The sequence below is a fragment of the Perognathus longimembris genome, chromosome 9 (genome assembly GCF_023159225.1).
Source record: "Perognathus longimembris pacificus isolate PPM17 chromosome 9, ASM2315922v1, whole genome shotgun sequence".
Lineage (NCBI taxonomy): Eukaryota > Metazoa > Chordata > Mammalia > Rodentia > Heteromyidae > Perognathus > Perognathus longimembris.
In genome coordinates this window covers 9,780,074-9,794,112 of record NC_063169.1, presented here as the reverse complement: position 1 = coordinate 9,794,112, position 14,039 = coordinate 9,780,074, and the positions used below count along the sequence as shown (strand labels likewise).

The 14,039-nt window shown below is 41.2% G+C and overlaps 1 protein-coding gene across 2 annotated transcripts in view; it reads left to right on the top strand.

Annotated features, from left to right (window-relative positions):
* Kcnq5 (potassium voltage-gated channel subfamily Q member 5) overlaps positions 1 to 14,039 on the top strand; it is a 486,711-nt gene that overhangs the window by 379,529 nt on the left and 93,143 nt on the right. For both annotated transcript variants that reach the window (XM_048353691.1, XM_048353692.1), the window contains exons 4-5: positions 7,797 to 7,972; positions 9,234 to 9,359. In XM_048353691.1, coding sequence (XP_048209648.1) covers positions 7,797 to 7,972; positions 9,234 to 9,359 — 302 coding nt within the window. The remainder of the gene's footprint in view (positions 1 to 7,796; positions 7,973 to 9,233; positions 9,360 to 14,039) is intronic.

Here is a 14,039-nt window from a genome sequence, read left to right as displayed (position 1 = left end):
TTGGTTTCAAAAGTTAATTTGGTCTCAAGCATGCGAAGGCAGCCTATGGGTTTAATAAGTATTATCTCATTTAGTCCTCACAAGAATCTTGATAGGAAAAAAGAATGGTTCCATTCTCTATTTATGGTGAGGATTCTGAGACTCAGCATGATTGATAGGCCTGAGGTCACTCTACTAGGGAAGGAGAGAACTTGGAATCCCGGCTGTTTCCGGTGGATTCCACACTCATAACCTCTGAGCCTCCTTGGAGGACAATGAGTGTGAAGTGTGAAAGAGTCTGGAGTCAGCACCCTTGTGGCCTCACAGATCAGAGCTGCTCAATTAGTGTCGCCTGTTTTCCTTCTCTTTCTCCACCAGTGACTAAACAAATTACTGGGGCCCATGTACTCACCCTCCTGAAGCCCGAGCCTCACTACGGATAAATAAGACTTCTTCCTGTCTTCATTACAAAGGCATTGCATGCTTGCTAGCGATCATTTCGGCAGATCACTGTATCGCGAAACTGCGTGACACGATACACCATTCTGCCACTCAAGTCGATCACCATTCACACACTAGTGGATGTATTGAGAATGCATGTACATTTCGGAGGCAATAAACGTAATCACTTTGTGTATGGTGCAAGGGAATCAATTAAGTATACATTGATATATTGTCTCATTGGTCTCATCAATATTCTTCTCTCTTCAGTTTATTTCTGGAACATGATGCATTGTGGTACCATAGTTTCCATGATGATGATGATTGATGATAATGACAAGCACATACTTGCTAACATTTATTAGATTATCTCTTATTTAATTCCCCCCCGCCCAACCCTGTGGTGTAGGACTTTTATTTTCCTCATTTTAAAAATAAAATGAGGGGCTGGGGATATAGCCTAGTGGCAAGAGTGCCTGCCTCGGATACACGAGGCCCTAGGTTCGATTCCCCAGCACCACATATACAGAAAACGGCCAGAAGCGGCGCTGTGGCTCAAGTGGCAGAGTGCTAGCCTTGAGCGGGAAGAAGCCAGGGACAGTGCTCAGGCCCTGAGTCCAAGGCCCAGGACTGGCCAAAAAAATAAATAAATAAAATAAAATGACCCACAGAGAGGTTCAGCAACCACATCCAAGTAACCAAGCCAGGAGGCCAAGGTCCAAGCCAGGCACAAATGTTTGTAATCCCAGTTACTGCAGTTGAGAGGATCACGGTTGAAAGGCAGTCCAGAAAAAGGCGACCAAGACATCATCTCAACAAAAAGATCTTCGAATAGTGGTGCATGTCTGTCATTCCAGCGAGGAGGGAGGCGTAAGTTAAGAGGAATGTGGTCCAGTCCAGCTCCAGTCAAAAGGGAAGGAAGGACAGAAGGTACTAATTAAAGGAAGAGAAGGAAGGAAGGAGGGAGGGAAAGAGGGAGGGAGGGAGGGAAGGAGGAGGAAATGGGAGGGGAGGGGAGGGGAGGAAAGAGAGGAAAAGGAAGGAAAGAGAATGATCTTACAGAGAAACAAGCCAAAAAGGGACAGAGAGAGAAAGAAAGATGTTATCTGAAAAAATAGCTAAATCAAAAAGAGCTAGGGGTATGGCTCAAGTGGCAGAGCACCTATCAAGTGAGTGTGAAAGCCTGCCTTCAAACCCCGGTATCATAAAACATGGACGAAGGAATTTAGGATGGGAGGAGGGATGGAGGAAACGAATAGCCATAAAAATAGATATACAGGGAATTAGTGCCATAAATGTAATTTCTACAAATTTATCCTTAAAGAATATTTTTAAACTGATATACAGAGCTTAGTGCAGCTGCCTTGAGGGGGGTATCAGAAACATAGTTTAAAGCAGTCAGCTCTGGGCAAAGTTAATGACACCCCCATCTCAACAAGTAAGCGCAATGTGACAGTTCACATCTGTAATTCCAGTTAGTAGGGATTCCTAATAGGTAGGAGGACTGTAGTCCAAAGCTGACCCACAACAGAAATGCAAGACCCTGTCTGAAAAAATAACAAAAGCAAAATAAATATTTGAAGTGGAACATGAAGGAAAGACAAGAAAAATATAATATATAGGAATTAGGTATTGGTTGCCCTTCTGATTTTTCCAGAAAGAACAAGAAGTGAATTTTAAGTGTAAGGGGGAAATTTATGTTAGCTATAAAGGAAAAATTTTCTGAGACTGAAGAATGATGAAAAAGGAAGAAAGAAGAAACAGAGAAGGAATAGAGGAAGCAAGGGTGATGGAGGAAGGGTGAGAGAGAAAGAGAGGGAAGGAGGGAGGGAGAGAGGGAGGGGAGGGAAGGAGCGAGGGAGGGAGGGAAGGAATCCGCACAGAATCTTCATCTAGGACTCAAGGTTGACCCTTCTGGTGGCTAAACTCTAGACACCGTATCTGTCCTTTATTTATAATCACTGGTTTGAAAGTGTTCGCCCATGCTTTTCTCAATCTCTATGACTTCTTCTTCCCGCTATGATTTACCACCGTGCTGAATGACATCTCCTAATGGACACATGATGCAGTGTAATTAGGGTAACACAGCCGCCTGTCAAGTGCAGATGTATAACTGGCGTTGTTTTAACCCCGCCCCGGCCTGTGAAGGGGCAGCTCTGGCTATGAATCCACCTGCTAATAACAATGCTGTGGTATTTCAGTAACTCATCCCCGGTGATCGATTCATATCGATATTGCTGACTCAATCATACCGCTTCCCGCGGAGTCCAGTCTCCTTAAATGCCCCAAACTCATCAATAAATCATTTGAAATGATTCACTAAGTTTGTGGACCAACTTCATAATATTGTATAAACCGATATTTCACATTTCTGCTCAGCTGCTTATAATCAATAACCACTCTTTCTCCACTCCCCAGCTCGCTTGTCTGTCTCCTCTGGGAGAGCTGGGTTTTAGAGTCTGGGATTGTATGCTTTTCTTTTCCATGCAATTTAGAGCTCATCCTTATTTATTAGCAGATCTATTTCTTTCCCTAGCCCCATTTTCTCTTGATACATCCATAAAAGCACCATCTGTTCTTAGCATCATTTTATTTCGACCGTTATCCTCCCAGCTCTCTCAGCTTAATGTTTTATATGATAATAATTTATTCTTGATTTGTTATCCACCTGCTTTCACAACGTCATCTCCCCCTCCCCCCCCCATGCTGCCCTGGGTTCTCTTCATCTGAGCAGTGGTGTGCTTAGCTCTTACAAGCACAGCTTTGGAGTCAAGTAGGAGGCCAAAGTAAAGATGCTGGGCCTTGGTCATTTGACCACTACAAAACTCACCTGCTTCTGTAAAATGATTATAGTACTATTTGCGACATAGACTTATTAGAAGGATTAAATATAAGAATGTATAAAAGTTTCTCAACTTTTAACACTACTGTCATTTAGCACCAAGTCGTGTGTGTGTGTGTGTGTGTGTGTGTGTGTGTGTGTGTGTGTATGTGTCCATATGCAGGGACAGTACTGGGGCTTGAATTCAGGCCCTAGACACTATCTCAGCTTTTCTTCTCAAGGCTGAAGCTCTACCACTTGAGCCCTGTCTCCACAGACTTTCACAGACCTCCTGCCTGGGTTGAGATCTCAGCCTCCTGAGTAGCTTGGATTACAGGCATGGGCCACCAGCTCTTGGCTTGAGATTGAGTCAGTTATTATTCCTAGGACCTGAAGGGTGTTTAGCAACAATGCTGGCCTCTAACACTATAAGCTGCAGCCCTGTTCCCATTTGTGACAAGCACATACATCTCTGGACATTGCCAGATAACCCTTGGGAGGCAAAATCATCTTCCTTCAAAACCATTGATGCCCACCAAACCTATACATAGTAGGGATTGCTGGATGGTCCAGAGAATGTGTGAGCAGACATTTTATAACTAAGGCTTGGTACTTAGTTAACTAATTTACCGGAGGAAAGGATAAATAAATGAACCTAAAGCCGTTCAGGTAAACATGCATACCTGCATGCTAATTGTTCATGCAAAGATAGCCTGTGAGGGCTATTTATACCTTGAATGAAAATATACTATCTTAGTGAATTCACGGCCCCTATGTTTCAGTATTTTCGAGGGTTAATTAATGGTATATCTTAATCCATCCTCCTGGTTTATTCTATAAATTTTAATAGATGACACTTTATGTTGCAGTAGAACATATTGATGCTTTGCTAATCTTTCATATCTAGTTTAAATTGATGGCCCAGGTATTAAACCACTGATGTGGTAAGAGAATAAAGTTCAAACTACTTTTAGGTGTTTATTAATGCAAGTTTGATCAATAGCATTCACATTTCAGGCACTCTTCTAAATACTAGAAATATATTAGTGAAAAATAATAATTATTCAAGCTTATGGAGCCTCTATTTCAGAAAGCAATGAGCCATAAGAAAAAAAATCCAGGGCTGGGAATATGGGCTAGTGGCAAGAGTGCTTGCCTCCTATACAAGAAGCCCTGGGTTCGATTCCCCAGCACCACATATACAGAAAACAGCCAGACGTGGCGCTGTGGCTCAAGAGGCAGAGTGCTAGCCTTGAGCAAAAAGAAGCCAGGGACAGTGCTCAGGCCTGAGTCCAAGCCCCAGGACTGGCAAAAAAAAAAAAAAGAAAGAAAGAAAGAAAGAAAAAAATCCAGAAATATAAAAGTAAGAAGTGCTCATAACTTAAATACTAGCCTAGGAGATTTCCTAGGTGATGCTTACAGGAGGATCCTGGTACTTGGGAGAATCCTGGTACTTGGCTAGAACCCAGCCAGGACCAGTATGTGATAATGTTCACTAGAACCATTTGGTTTCTTATCTGTGATTTTATTATCCTGAACTCTGACTTTCTCATCTGAGTTGAATTACAATGAAGGTGTTAACTCAGATCTGCTGTTACCTTTGAATACTTTGTCATTTTAGACATTTAGATTATGACTCACCTTGTGCATAACTTTTGTAAATTGTCTCAAACTAATAGTGTTCCTTTTACTTACCTGTTCTTATCTAATGAATTAACTTTGTTACATGGTCGTTGTGCTGTAGTATAGAAAGCTGATTTTTTAATGTTTGCTTTCTCTTCTTCACTTGTCCACCTGTAAAATGAGACCTGTAGAATAATAGCTAACTCATAAGATTCTTACTAAAGTAATGGAAGATAATATTGTAGAACCACAAACAATTCCAAGGGTGATAGTACTTACTTGTGGGTTGTTTTTCTGAATCCCTACTGGCCATTTACTTGTGTGTACTGTTTCAAATATCTAACACAATGAATGAAATATTGTATCTCTCTCTGTCCTGTCTATATTTGAGAAGGTGAAATGTTTCAATAAAATATGAGCAAGCATAAATGTCCAGCAGGGCCATATAAGGAAAGTTTATCTGTAAATTATTATTCTCAGAGCAAGTATCTCCAAATGATAAAAACTATGATCTGTGATTGTCCATGGCTCTTTCTTTACATATTCTTTCTTATTTAAAGTGATATACTCATTGTTATGAAATTCCACAGAGATGCATCATTAATAATTATAACACAAGCTAGTGGGAGGAGTGGATGAAGAGGGGAACATAACACAAATACACCCAGAATACTTAGTGTATATAAGTCACAAAGAAAGAGAGAAATCGGAACAAGTCTGGGGTTGAGGGAACAGATAGGATGAGGGAGAATGAGGGAAGGGGTGATGCTGATTGAGAAGCACTGGACACTTAGATGGACATGCTAAATTGTGACCCCTGTGCAGCTCCTTTATATGACCTTTGGAAGTTCAGAAAAATCAATTAAATTTTTTAAAATGCAATTGATAATTTGGGAAAACAAAATTGATGTTACCTGAAGATTTAGGCCCAGTGATGTCCCCAAGGGAAGTATCCTCTGTGCTTTGCTGATTCTCCTTCCCCCACATCAGGGAAGGCCCATGCATTAACGTGGGTCCCTCATTGGTCTCTGCCACTGGGCACTTGCCTGGAAGTAAATCTGATTGGTCATACCTGATCATTTGCAGTTACAGAAGTGGATCTGATTGGTGATACCTGTCCTGCACAAGGTAGTACCTCATCAAGGATGTAGAATGTTGAGCAAGAACCCAGAGCCTTATGGGAATAATTACCATGGTAGGCCACAAGTTCTCTGACACATGTTATATCACCATTATTCTATTCCTAGCTACCTAACAGTTTCCCTTTCCCCCTCTCAAAATGTCCTTTATCACTTGACTCCTGACTCCTACAAATAATTAACCATAATAACCAGTGAGTATTCTACCATCTTTTTTCATAGTTATATATTATTAGCACATAGTTTAGTTAAAATAAGCTTCCATCACATAATGCTTGACAATTGACTTCTGTGCCCTCCAAGTATGTCTCCAGTGTACTGTGTCAATGCATTCAGCTGTTTCTCAGCCCAGAAAGTCAACAGTACTCTTGGTTCCCTCTGAGCAGCTTCCCATAAAGTCACCCAGAGAATAAATCTGATTGAAAATGGCCAGCGACTGAACAGTCACTGACCCAGAAAGGAAAGCCAGGAGGGTGACCCATGTGCCTGTCAGCCAACACCAGGAGACGCTGGCTTTTCCAGTACAGGGAGGAAGAACCGAACAGAAACTCACTGGCTGATCCCTAAGAGGCGGAAAACATTACAAACACACCACCTTTCTAGAAGAACTGCTGCTTAGAGGATGCAAGCCTCCTCAGGCCCAACCCACTGGAAGAAGGGAGGAAATTCTTTTTGAGGATGTTAAGGTCAAGCTCATTATTAAAATTGCTGCAGGATCCGGGCTCCAGTGGCTCACACCTGTAATCCCAGCTCCTGAGGAGGATGAAAATCTGCCTGGGCAGGAAAGTTCCTGAGATTCTGATCTCCGGTTGGTCAGTAGAAAGCCGGAAGAGGAGGTGTGACTCAGTGCTTGATTGACAGCCTTAAGCAAAAAAAGCCAAAGGAGAGTTCAAGGCTCCTAAGTTCAAGCTCCAGTATGCCGTGCCCCCCCCCCCCGCCCCCAAATAACTAAATTACTCCTGGAGACCATTTACTTTTACCATTTCAAAGTCCACTTCTTGCCACTCAGATTTTCTCTGTGAGGGTCAGTAGTCTTCTTTCGTCTCTTCTATGCACTGGGAAGCTTCTCTTGGTCTCTTTTTTTTTGCTATAGAAGGGCAGTTTTATATGCCAAATATCCATGTGTTAAACATTAAATATCCCTTCCTGTACAATGCACTGGGTGTTTTATTACATAGGCTATTATCACAAATACAACATTACTTAATTGGTGCATAAAACTTTCAGACCTAATCTAAAGAGCACTTACTGCATGCAAAGAACTAGCGTGGTCTTCTCCGTTAAGGCCTGTGAACAGTTCTAGACTTCCCAACATTGGTGGATTTGGGGTACAGAGAGGAACACCCTTGTCTGACAATGAGACTTTGTGTGTGTTTGGAGGTACTGGGACTTGAACCCAAAGCCTGGCTGCTGTCCCTTAGCTTCTTTTCTCCTGTCTTTTTGTGGGTTAAGTGTGCACTTTCTTACATGGGCTGGTTTTGAATCTCCAGCTTCACATCTCAGCCTCCTGAGCAGCTAGGATTGGGGCGATTCACCGCGGGGAAGGGGGTGTCAGCTGGTCTAATGGTTGAAGGTTAGGTAGCATGTGGTTATAATTGCACAGGTGAAGCACAGGACTCAGACAGTCACTTCTTCAGCTCCTCATCCACATGGCACTCTGAGTAGTACCAGGTGAGTCTGGGTTTTAGGATCTGTGTGTTTGACTCAAAAAGAGTGAACGTTTCAGAAATATTGTTGTGAGGAATGAACATCCCTAGCCGTGTGATTTATGGCTGTCTCCGTGTGTCTTTCAGATACCATCGTTCTTATTGCTTCAATAGCAGTCGTTTCCGCAAAAACTCAGGGTAATATTTTTGCCACGTCTGCTCTCCGAAGTCTTCGTTTCCTCCAAATTCTCCGCATGGTGCGCATGGATCGCAGGGGCGGGACTTGGAAATTACTGGGTTCTGTGGTTTATGCCCACAGCAAGGTACAGTAGGCTTTCTTTTCCTTTCTTCTTCTTTTTTTTTTCCCCCTTTGGTGCCATTCCTGGGGCTTGAACTCAGGGCCTGGGCACTATCTCTGCACTTTTCTGCTCAAGATCAGCACACAATATCAGCCACAGCTCCCTTTTTCTCTTTGGGTGCTTCGCAGGAGATAAGAGTTTCCCAGACTTCCCTGCCTCGCTGACTTTGAACCATGATGCTCAGCTCTCAGCCTCCTGAGGTGCTATGACCAAAGGCCTGAGCCACCCCAGCACCAGGCTGGCTTTCTGAGCGTTTAAGCTTTTTTACGGTGTCAACCTTTTTCATTTACTGTAATGCGATTTAAGAACCCTATTGTAAACAAATAGTATTTCGGAACTTGGTGAAAGCAATTCAGGGAGCTTGTGTATAAAGCAAGCATTATGTTACTTTGTTTTTTACCGATTGGAGGTGGAGGGGTTCTGGGGGTGAACTCAGCACCTGGGCTCTATCCCTGAGCCTTTGTGCTCAAGGCTAACATTCCACTACTTGAGCCGCAGCTCCACTTCTGGCTTTTTTGGCGTAATTGGAGATAAAAGTCTCGAGGACTTACTCAGCTGCCTAAACTGGCTTTCAATTGGAGTTCCTCAGATCTAAGCCTTCTGAGTAGCTAGGATTATAGGCATGAGCAACCAGTATCTAGCTCATTGATTTTTGTTTTAAGGAGTATTTCATCCTAGATGCTTATTTATTTATTTTTATCATATTTAAATAGTTGTTCAAGGGGTTTCCATTTCAACATGTTTATGTACAATGCATCTTTTTAAATTATATTTTTATTATCTTTAGTTGTACAAAGATTCAGTAGATCCATTTATCCGTACAGTGTATCTTGATCAGTTATTCTCCCTTATCTATCATTCAAGAAATAATAGAGACAGGAGCTGCTGGCTCATGCTTGTAGTCCTGGCTATCTAGGAGACTGAGATCTGAGGGTCATGGTGCAAAGCCAGCTCAAGCAGAAAAGCCCATGAGACTTTTACCTCCAACTAACTAAATATAAGCTGCAATTGAGAATACGGGTCTAGTGGCAAAGCACTAGCCTTGAACAAAAAAGCCAATCAAAGGCTCAAGGTTCTCAAGTTCAATCCCTAGTACTAGCACACACACGCACACACACACACACACACACACGTACTATAGAGAGTGGAATCGTGCACAGATTTTTTTGGTCCATTTGCAAAGGCTTTTTGATCTCTAAAAATACTTTATTCCTTTTATCCCTAGGAATTAATCACAGCGTGGTACATAGGATTTCTTGTTCTTATTTTTTCATCCTTCCTTGTCTATCTGGTGGAAAAAGATGCCAATAAAGAGTTCTCTACATACGCAGATGCTCTCTGGTGGGGCACAGTAAGTACAAAACTCCACTTTACCTACTGGATACTATGCCATGATTCCTTTGCGTACAAGACAATGGTTTCTATGCTGAAACATCCAAGAGGCGAGCGTACAAAAGATTCGTCATTGTCTGAAGAGTTTCCAGATCTGTTAGCTCAGTGGAATTAAATTCTCTCATAAATCATGATTTACATAAAAATGTATCACTTTTTAAGTAATTATTTGAAAGCTTATTTGTTTCAGGTTTGTGAAGGACAGAATTAAATGGACAGTTGTTACACTTATCTTTTCCAGTCATTTAATAGTTGGTCTGCATTGGCAAAGCAAATTAGACAGGTATATAATAAGAGCACTGGGAGGCTAAAGCGGGGAGTTCAAAAATCCAAGGCCAGCGAGGACTACAGAGGGAGACGCTGCCTCTAGTGGCTCCCATCTGTAATCCCAGCTACTCAGGAGGCTGAGATCCGAGGATTATGGTTCAAATATAGCCCAGGCAGGAAAGTCCAAGAGCTTCTTATCCCTAATTAACCATCCAAAAAGCCAGCAGTAGAGCCATGGCTCAAAGGATAGAGAATTAGCCTTGAGCAAGGAAAGCTTGGAGACAGCAGCCAGGTCCTGAGTTCAAGCCCTAGGACTAGTATTAAAAATGTACTCGTTGCCTGACTTATGTAACTGTAACCCCTCTATATATCACCTTTACAATAAAATTTAAATTAAGAAAAGCAAAATAATTAGTATATGTTGACAAAAAGATTGTTTCTCTTTAAACCAAACATAGGTGACTGGTAGCTGGAGAATGGGGAGTTAGAATAATAGAATACATTTTGGTGGGAGAGGTCAGGGGAGGAAAATAGATAGATGGTGAGGGAGGAACAGTGAGGACTGTAATGGATATATGAAAATGGACCAGATAACTTGAAAGAATGTGTGGGGTTAGGAAAGATAGATAACAATGGAAGGGGTGAGATTGACTAAGATATGTTGTAGTCACACACTTACATGTTGAATTGAAACACCTTTATATAACTACTTAAAGAAAAACTTTATAGTAAATAAATAAATCAAACACAAAGAGTAGAATACAGAAAACCAACAACACAAATAAACCCCTGGCACTGGTGGCTCCTACCTGTAATCCCAGCTATACAGAAGGCTGAGAACTCATGATGAAGGGTTGAGGCAGGCTAAGGTAGAAACGTCTGTGAGACTCTGATGCCCAGTTAACCACCAAAAAGTCCGAAGTGGAGGTGTGGCTCAAGTGGCAGTATGCCAGCTTTGAGTGAAAAGGCCTAGTGAGAACATGAGACCCTGAGTTCAAGCTCCAGTAACAACAGAAAAACTAAAACAGGAAGTAAATAGAAATATACATGAGGGCTGGGGATATGGCCTAGTGGCAAGAGAGCTCGCCTCGTATACATGAGGCCCTGGGTTCGATTCCCCAGCACCATATATATAGAAAATGGCCAGAAATGGCACAGTGGCTCAGGTGGTAGAGTGCTAGCCTTGAGCAAAAAGAAGCCAGGGACAGTGCTCAGACCCTGAGTCCAAGCCCCAGGACTGGACAAAAAAAAAGAAAAGAAAAGAAAAGAAATATACATGAATAAATGAGTGAATGAACGAGAACCACTTGTGAGGTCACAGACTGTATATTCCTAATTTCAAGCATTGTCAGTGAAAAACCCTACTTTATATTGTTATTGAAAAACAGCTTTCCAAAGAAGTCATGATTCTCATATAGATAGACAATAAACATGAGCTATCTTAACTCCGTAAAAGAATTGTCATTATCAGTGAAGAAACCAGTAAGAGGTTACAACCCATTCCAAATCCTTTCCAAAGAGGAAAAGAAGATCAGGAATACTGAAACAACTGTACAAATACGAGCAAACCTGCAGTGGAAGGAGCCACTACACTCTCCACTGGTCATATCGATGGATAAGTATATTTTCCCACCACCACTGGCTTTCCCCTGTAATCCTACTTACTCAGGAGGCTGAGATCTGAAGATTATGGCTCAAGGACAACCAGATAGACAAAGTCTAGAGAGGTTTTATCTCCAATTAAACATAAAAATCCAGAAGTGGAGATAGATGGTAGGTAGATGCTAGCTTTGAGCAAAAATGTTAAAGGCAAGTGAGAGGCTGTGAGTTCATGCTCTACGACCAACCAGTAGCAAATAAAAGAAAAAGCCTGTGGGTTATTAGCTATGTATGACTTGCAGAATTATAAAATAGCTCAGTTGCTACAAAGGAGCAGAACCCCATGAAATCAGAACCAACAACCTGGAAAGGATGGTTCAGGAATATGGCACAGTTTTCCTTTGAAGCCAAAAAATTTCTCTGAATTGTAAAGAATTTATAAGGTAGAATGATGGAAGGGCTGACACTGATAACGGATGTGTTGCACACAGAGACTGACACGTTGTATCGAAACCTCTTTATACAATTATGTAATTAAAAAACAACAAGGAATTTATGAACCAGTTGCGGGACCTTGTGCCCTAATAAGAATTTAACAGTGTGTGTATATACACATATAAATAGTGTGTACACTATATGCATTCAATTTATTTTTATTTTATTTCTTTAAGACCTTCCAAAAGTGTACATAAAATTTAATGATTGGGTAAGAATTTTAATTCTTTTAGGTCTACCAAAGTAAAATTCTCTTATAAATCATCAGTAATTCTTTAATTTGTGCCCTTCCTGGGGTTTGAACTCAGGGCTTGGGCCCTGCTCCCAAGATGTTTTGCTCAAGGCTCGTGCTCTCCCACTTGAACCACAGTTCCACTTCTGGTTTTTTTACTGGTTGATTGGAATTAAGAGTTTCTTGGGCTTTCCTGCCTGGGCTGGCTTCGAACCACAGTCCTCAGATCTTACCCTCCTGAGTAGTTAGGGTTACAGGTATAAGCCACTATTGCCCAGCTACTATTAATAGTTTTTTTAGTACTAGATTTTTGCCAAAATAAATATGCCATTTTCTTTCACTTGATTGATACTTAATGATTGATTGGTTAACAGATAGAATTGGGTGGTACTGGGCTTTGAGCAACAACTCCAGCTCTGCTTTTTGCTGGTTATTTTGGAAATGGTGTCTAGCAGACATTTCTACCCAGGCTGACTTGAAACCACCATCCTACTGATCTTAGCCCCTTGAGTAGCTAGGATTACAGGTATGAGTCATCAGCACTGAGCTTATTTATTTTGTGGAGCACCAGAATTGTGTTATATTTGTTCATTATTCCAATCACCAAAAGATCATCCCTAAGACCACAAAACTGGTTAGAGGCCAGGAAATATTGAATTTTTCTGTATTAAGCTGGACACCAGTGGCTCATGCCTGTAATCCTAGCTACACAGGAGGCTGAGATCTGAGGCTCTTTGTTCAAGCCAACCAGGCAGGAAAGTCCACTGGAGAGAAAGTCCATTGGAGATACTCTTATCTCCAATTACCCACCAGAAAACCCGAAGTGGCTCTGTGACTCAAAATGGTAGAGTGCTAGCCAAGCAAGAAAAAAAAGCTCAGGGACAATGCCCAGGCCCTGAGTTCAAGCCCCATGACTGCCAAAAAGAAATTGCATCAAACAGAACTTGACATATTTGGTGGTTTACACAACAGCAATAAATAATCATGAGAAATACATGCAGTTAAAGTTTGGGACTTTAAAAGAATTGTCTGAGTAAATGTTTATAAGTTTATAATTGTAACAAAGCATTCTGGGGTTTAATGTCTTGGTTCCTAACTTCTCTTTCCTGCCTAAAGGTAATTATAGATGTTTTGAAAGAAGACTAGAAACCAGAAAGAGAGCAGTCACCTGACATTCTTAAAATATCTTTCCTCTGTACCTCTCAAAGCAAAGGAATGTCTCTTACTCCTGGTGGCTTTTCTTGCTAGGAGGGGGAAGGCAGCGTCTCTTCTCATCCTCAGATAATTCTCATGTATACCCATGCTGGTGTGCTCAGGTGTGCCTTGTTCTACCATGTGCAGCTGTTGCTGAGCCTCTCTAGCATTTCTTTTCTTTTCGTTCCTTAAGTCCCCCTTGTCTTTTAATTACCAATAAGAATTGCTATATTGTGTGTGAAGCAGTGTGTGGGAAATTCTTAATATATTCCCACTTAGTCACCAGCTACTTTCTTCTGACAGAACAACACACAAAGCAGGTTTGCAAAGGTCACATCTGTTACTTCCAGAGAAGAGGCAACTTATTTTCCACGAATTCCATTTTAATAGTATTGTTTTGACTGATGGTTAACCTGTGCTTACCCTGTTTCCTAGTGGCCTAATTATGTTCCCATTTAAAAATTAAAAGTCTAGCCTTGAGGAGAGAGTAAAAAGAAAAATCTACCAATATCTCAAGCATCTAGGAATTAATAAAAGGACTCTATATTCTACAGCCAGTGTGTTGATTTCATCTGACTCATTAATGAAATTGTTCGAAGCCCATGCAACGGGAACACTAAACAACTAGGTTTTAGTGGTTATCAAATTTAAACTCGTATGCTTTTAAATTTTTGTTGTCTTTTTGAATGATGACATTAGTAATATGAGAGGATTTTATTTTGATTAAGTCCATACATTGCAAATGGTACACTATGAAAAATTTCACTCCCTCCACTATATTCCCTTTTCCCCTCCCTGTGTTTCAAACTCTGTTAAATGCATATATATATATATATATATATATATATATAT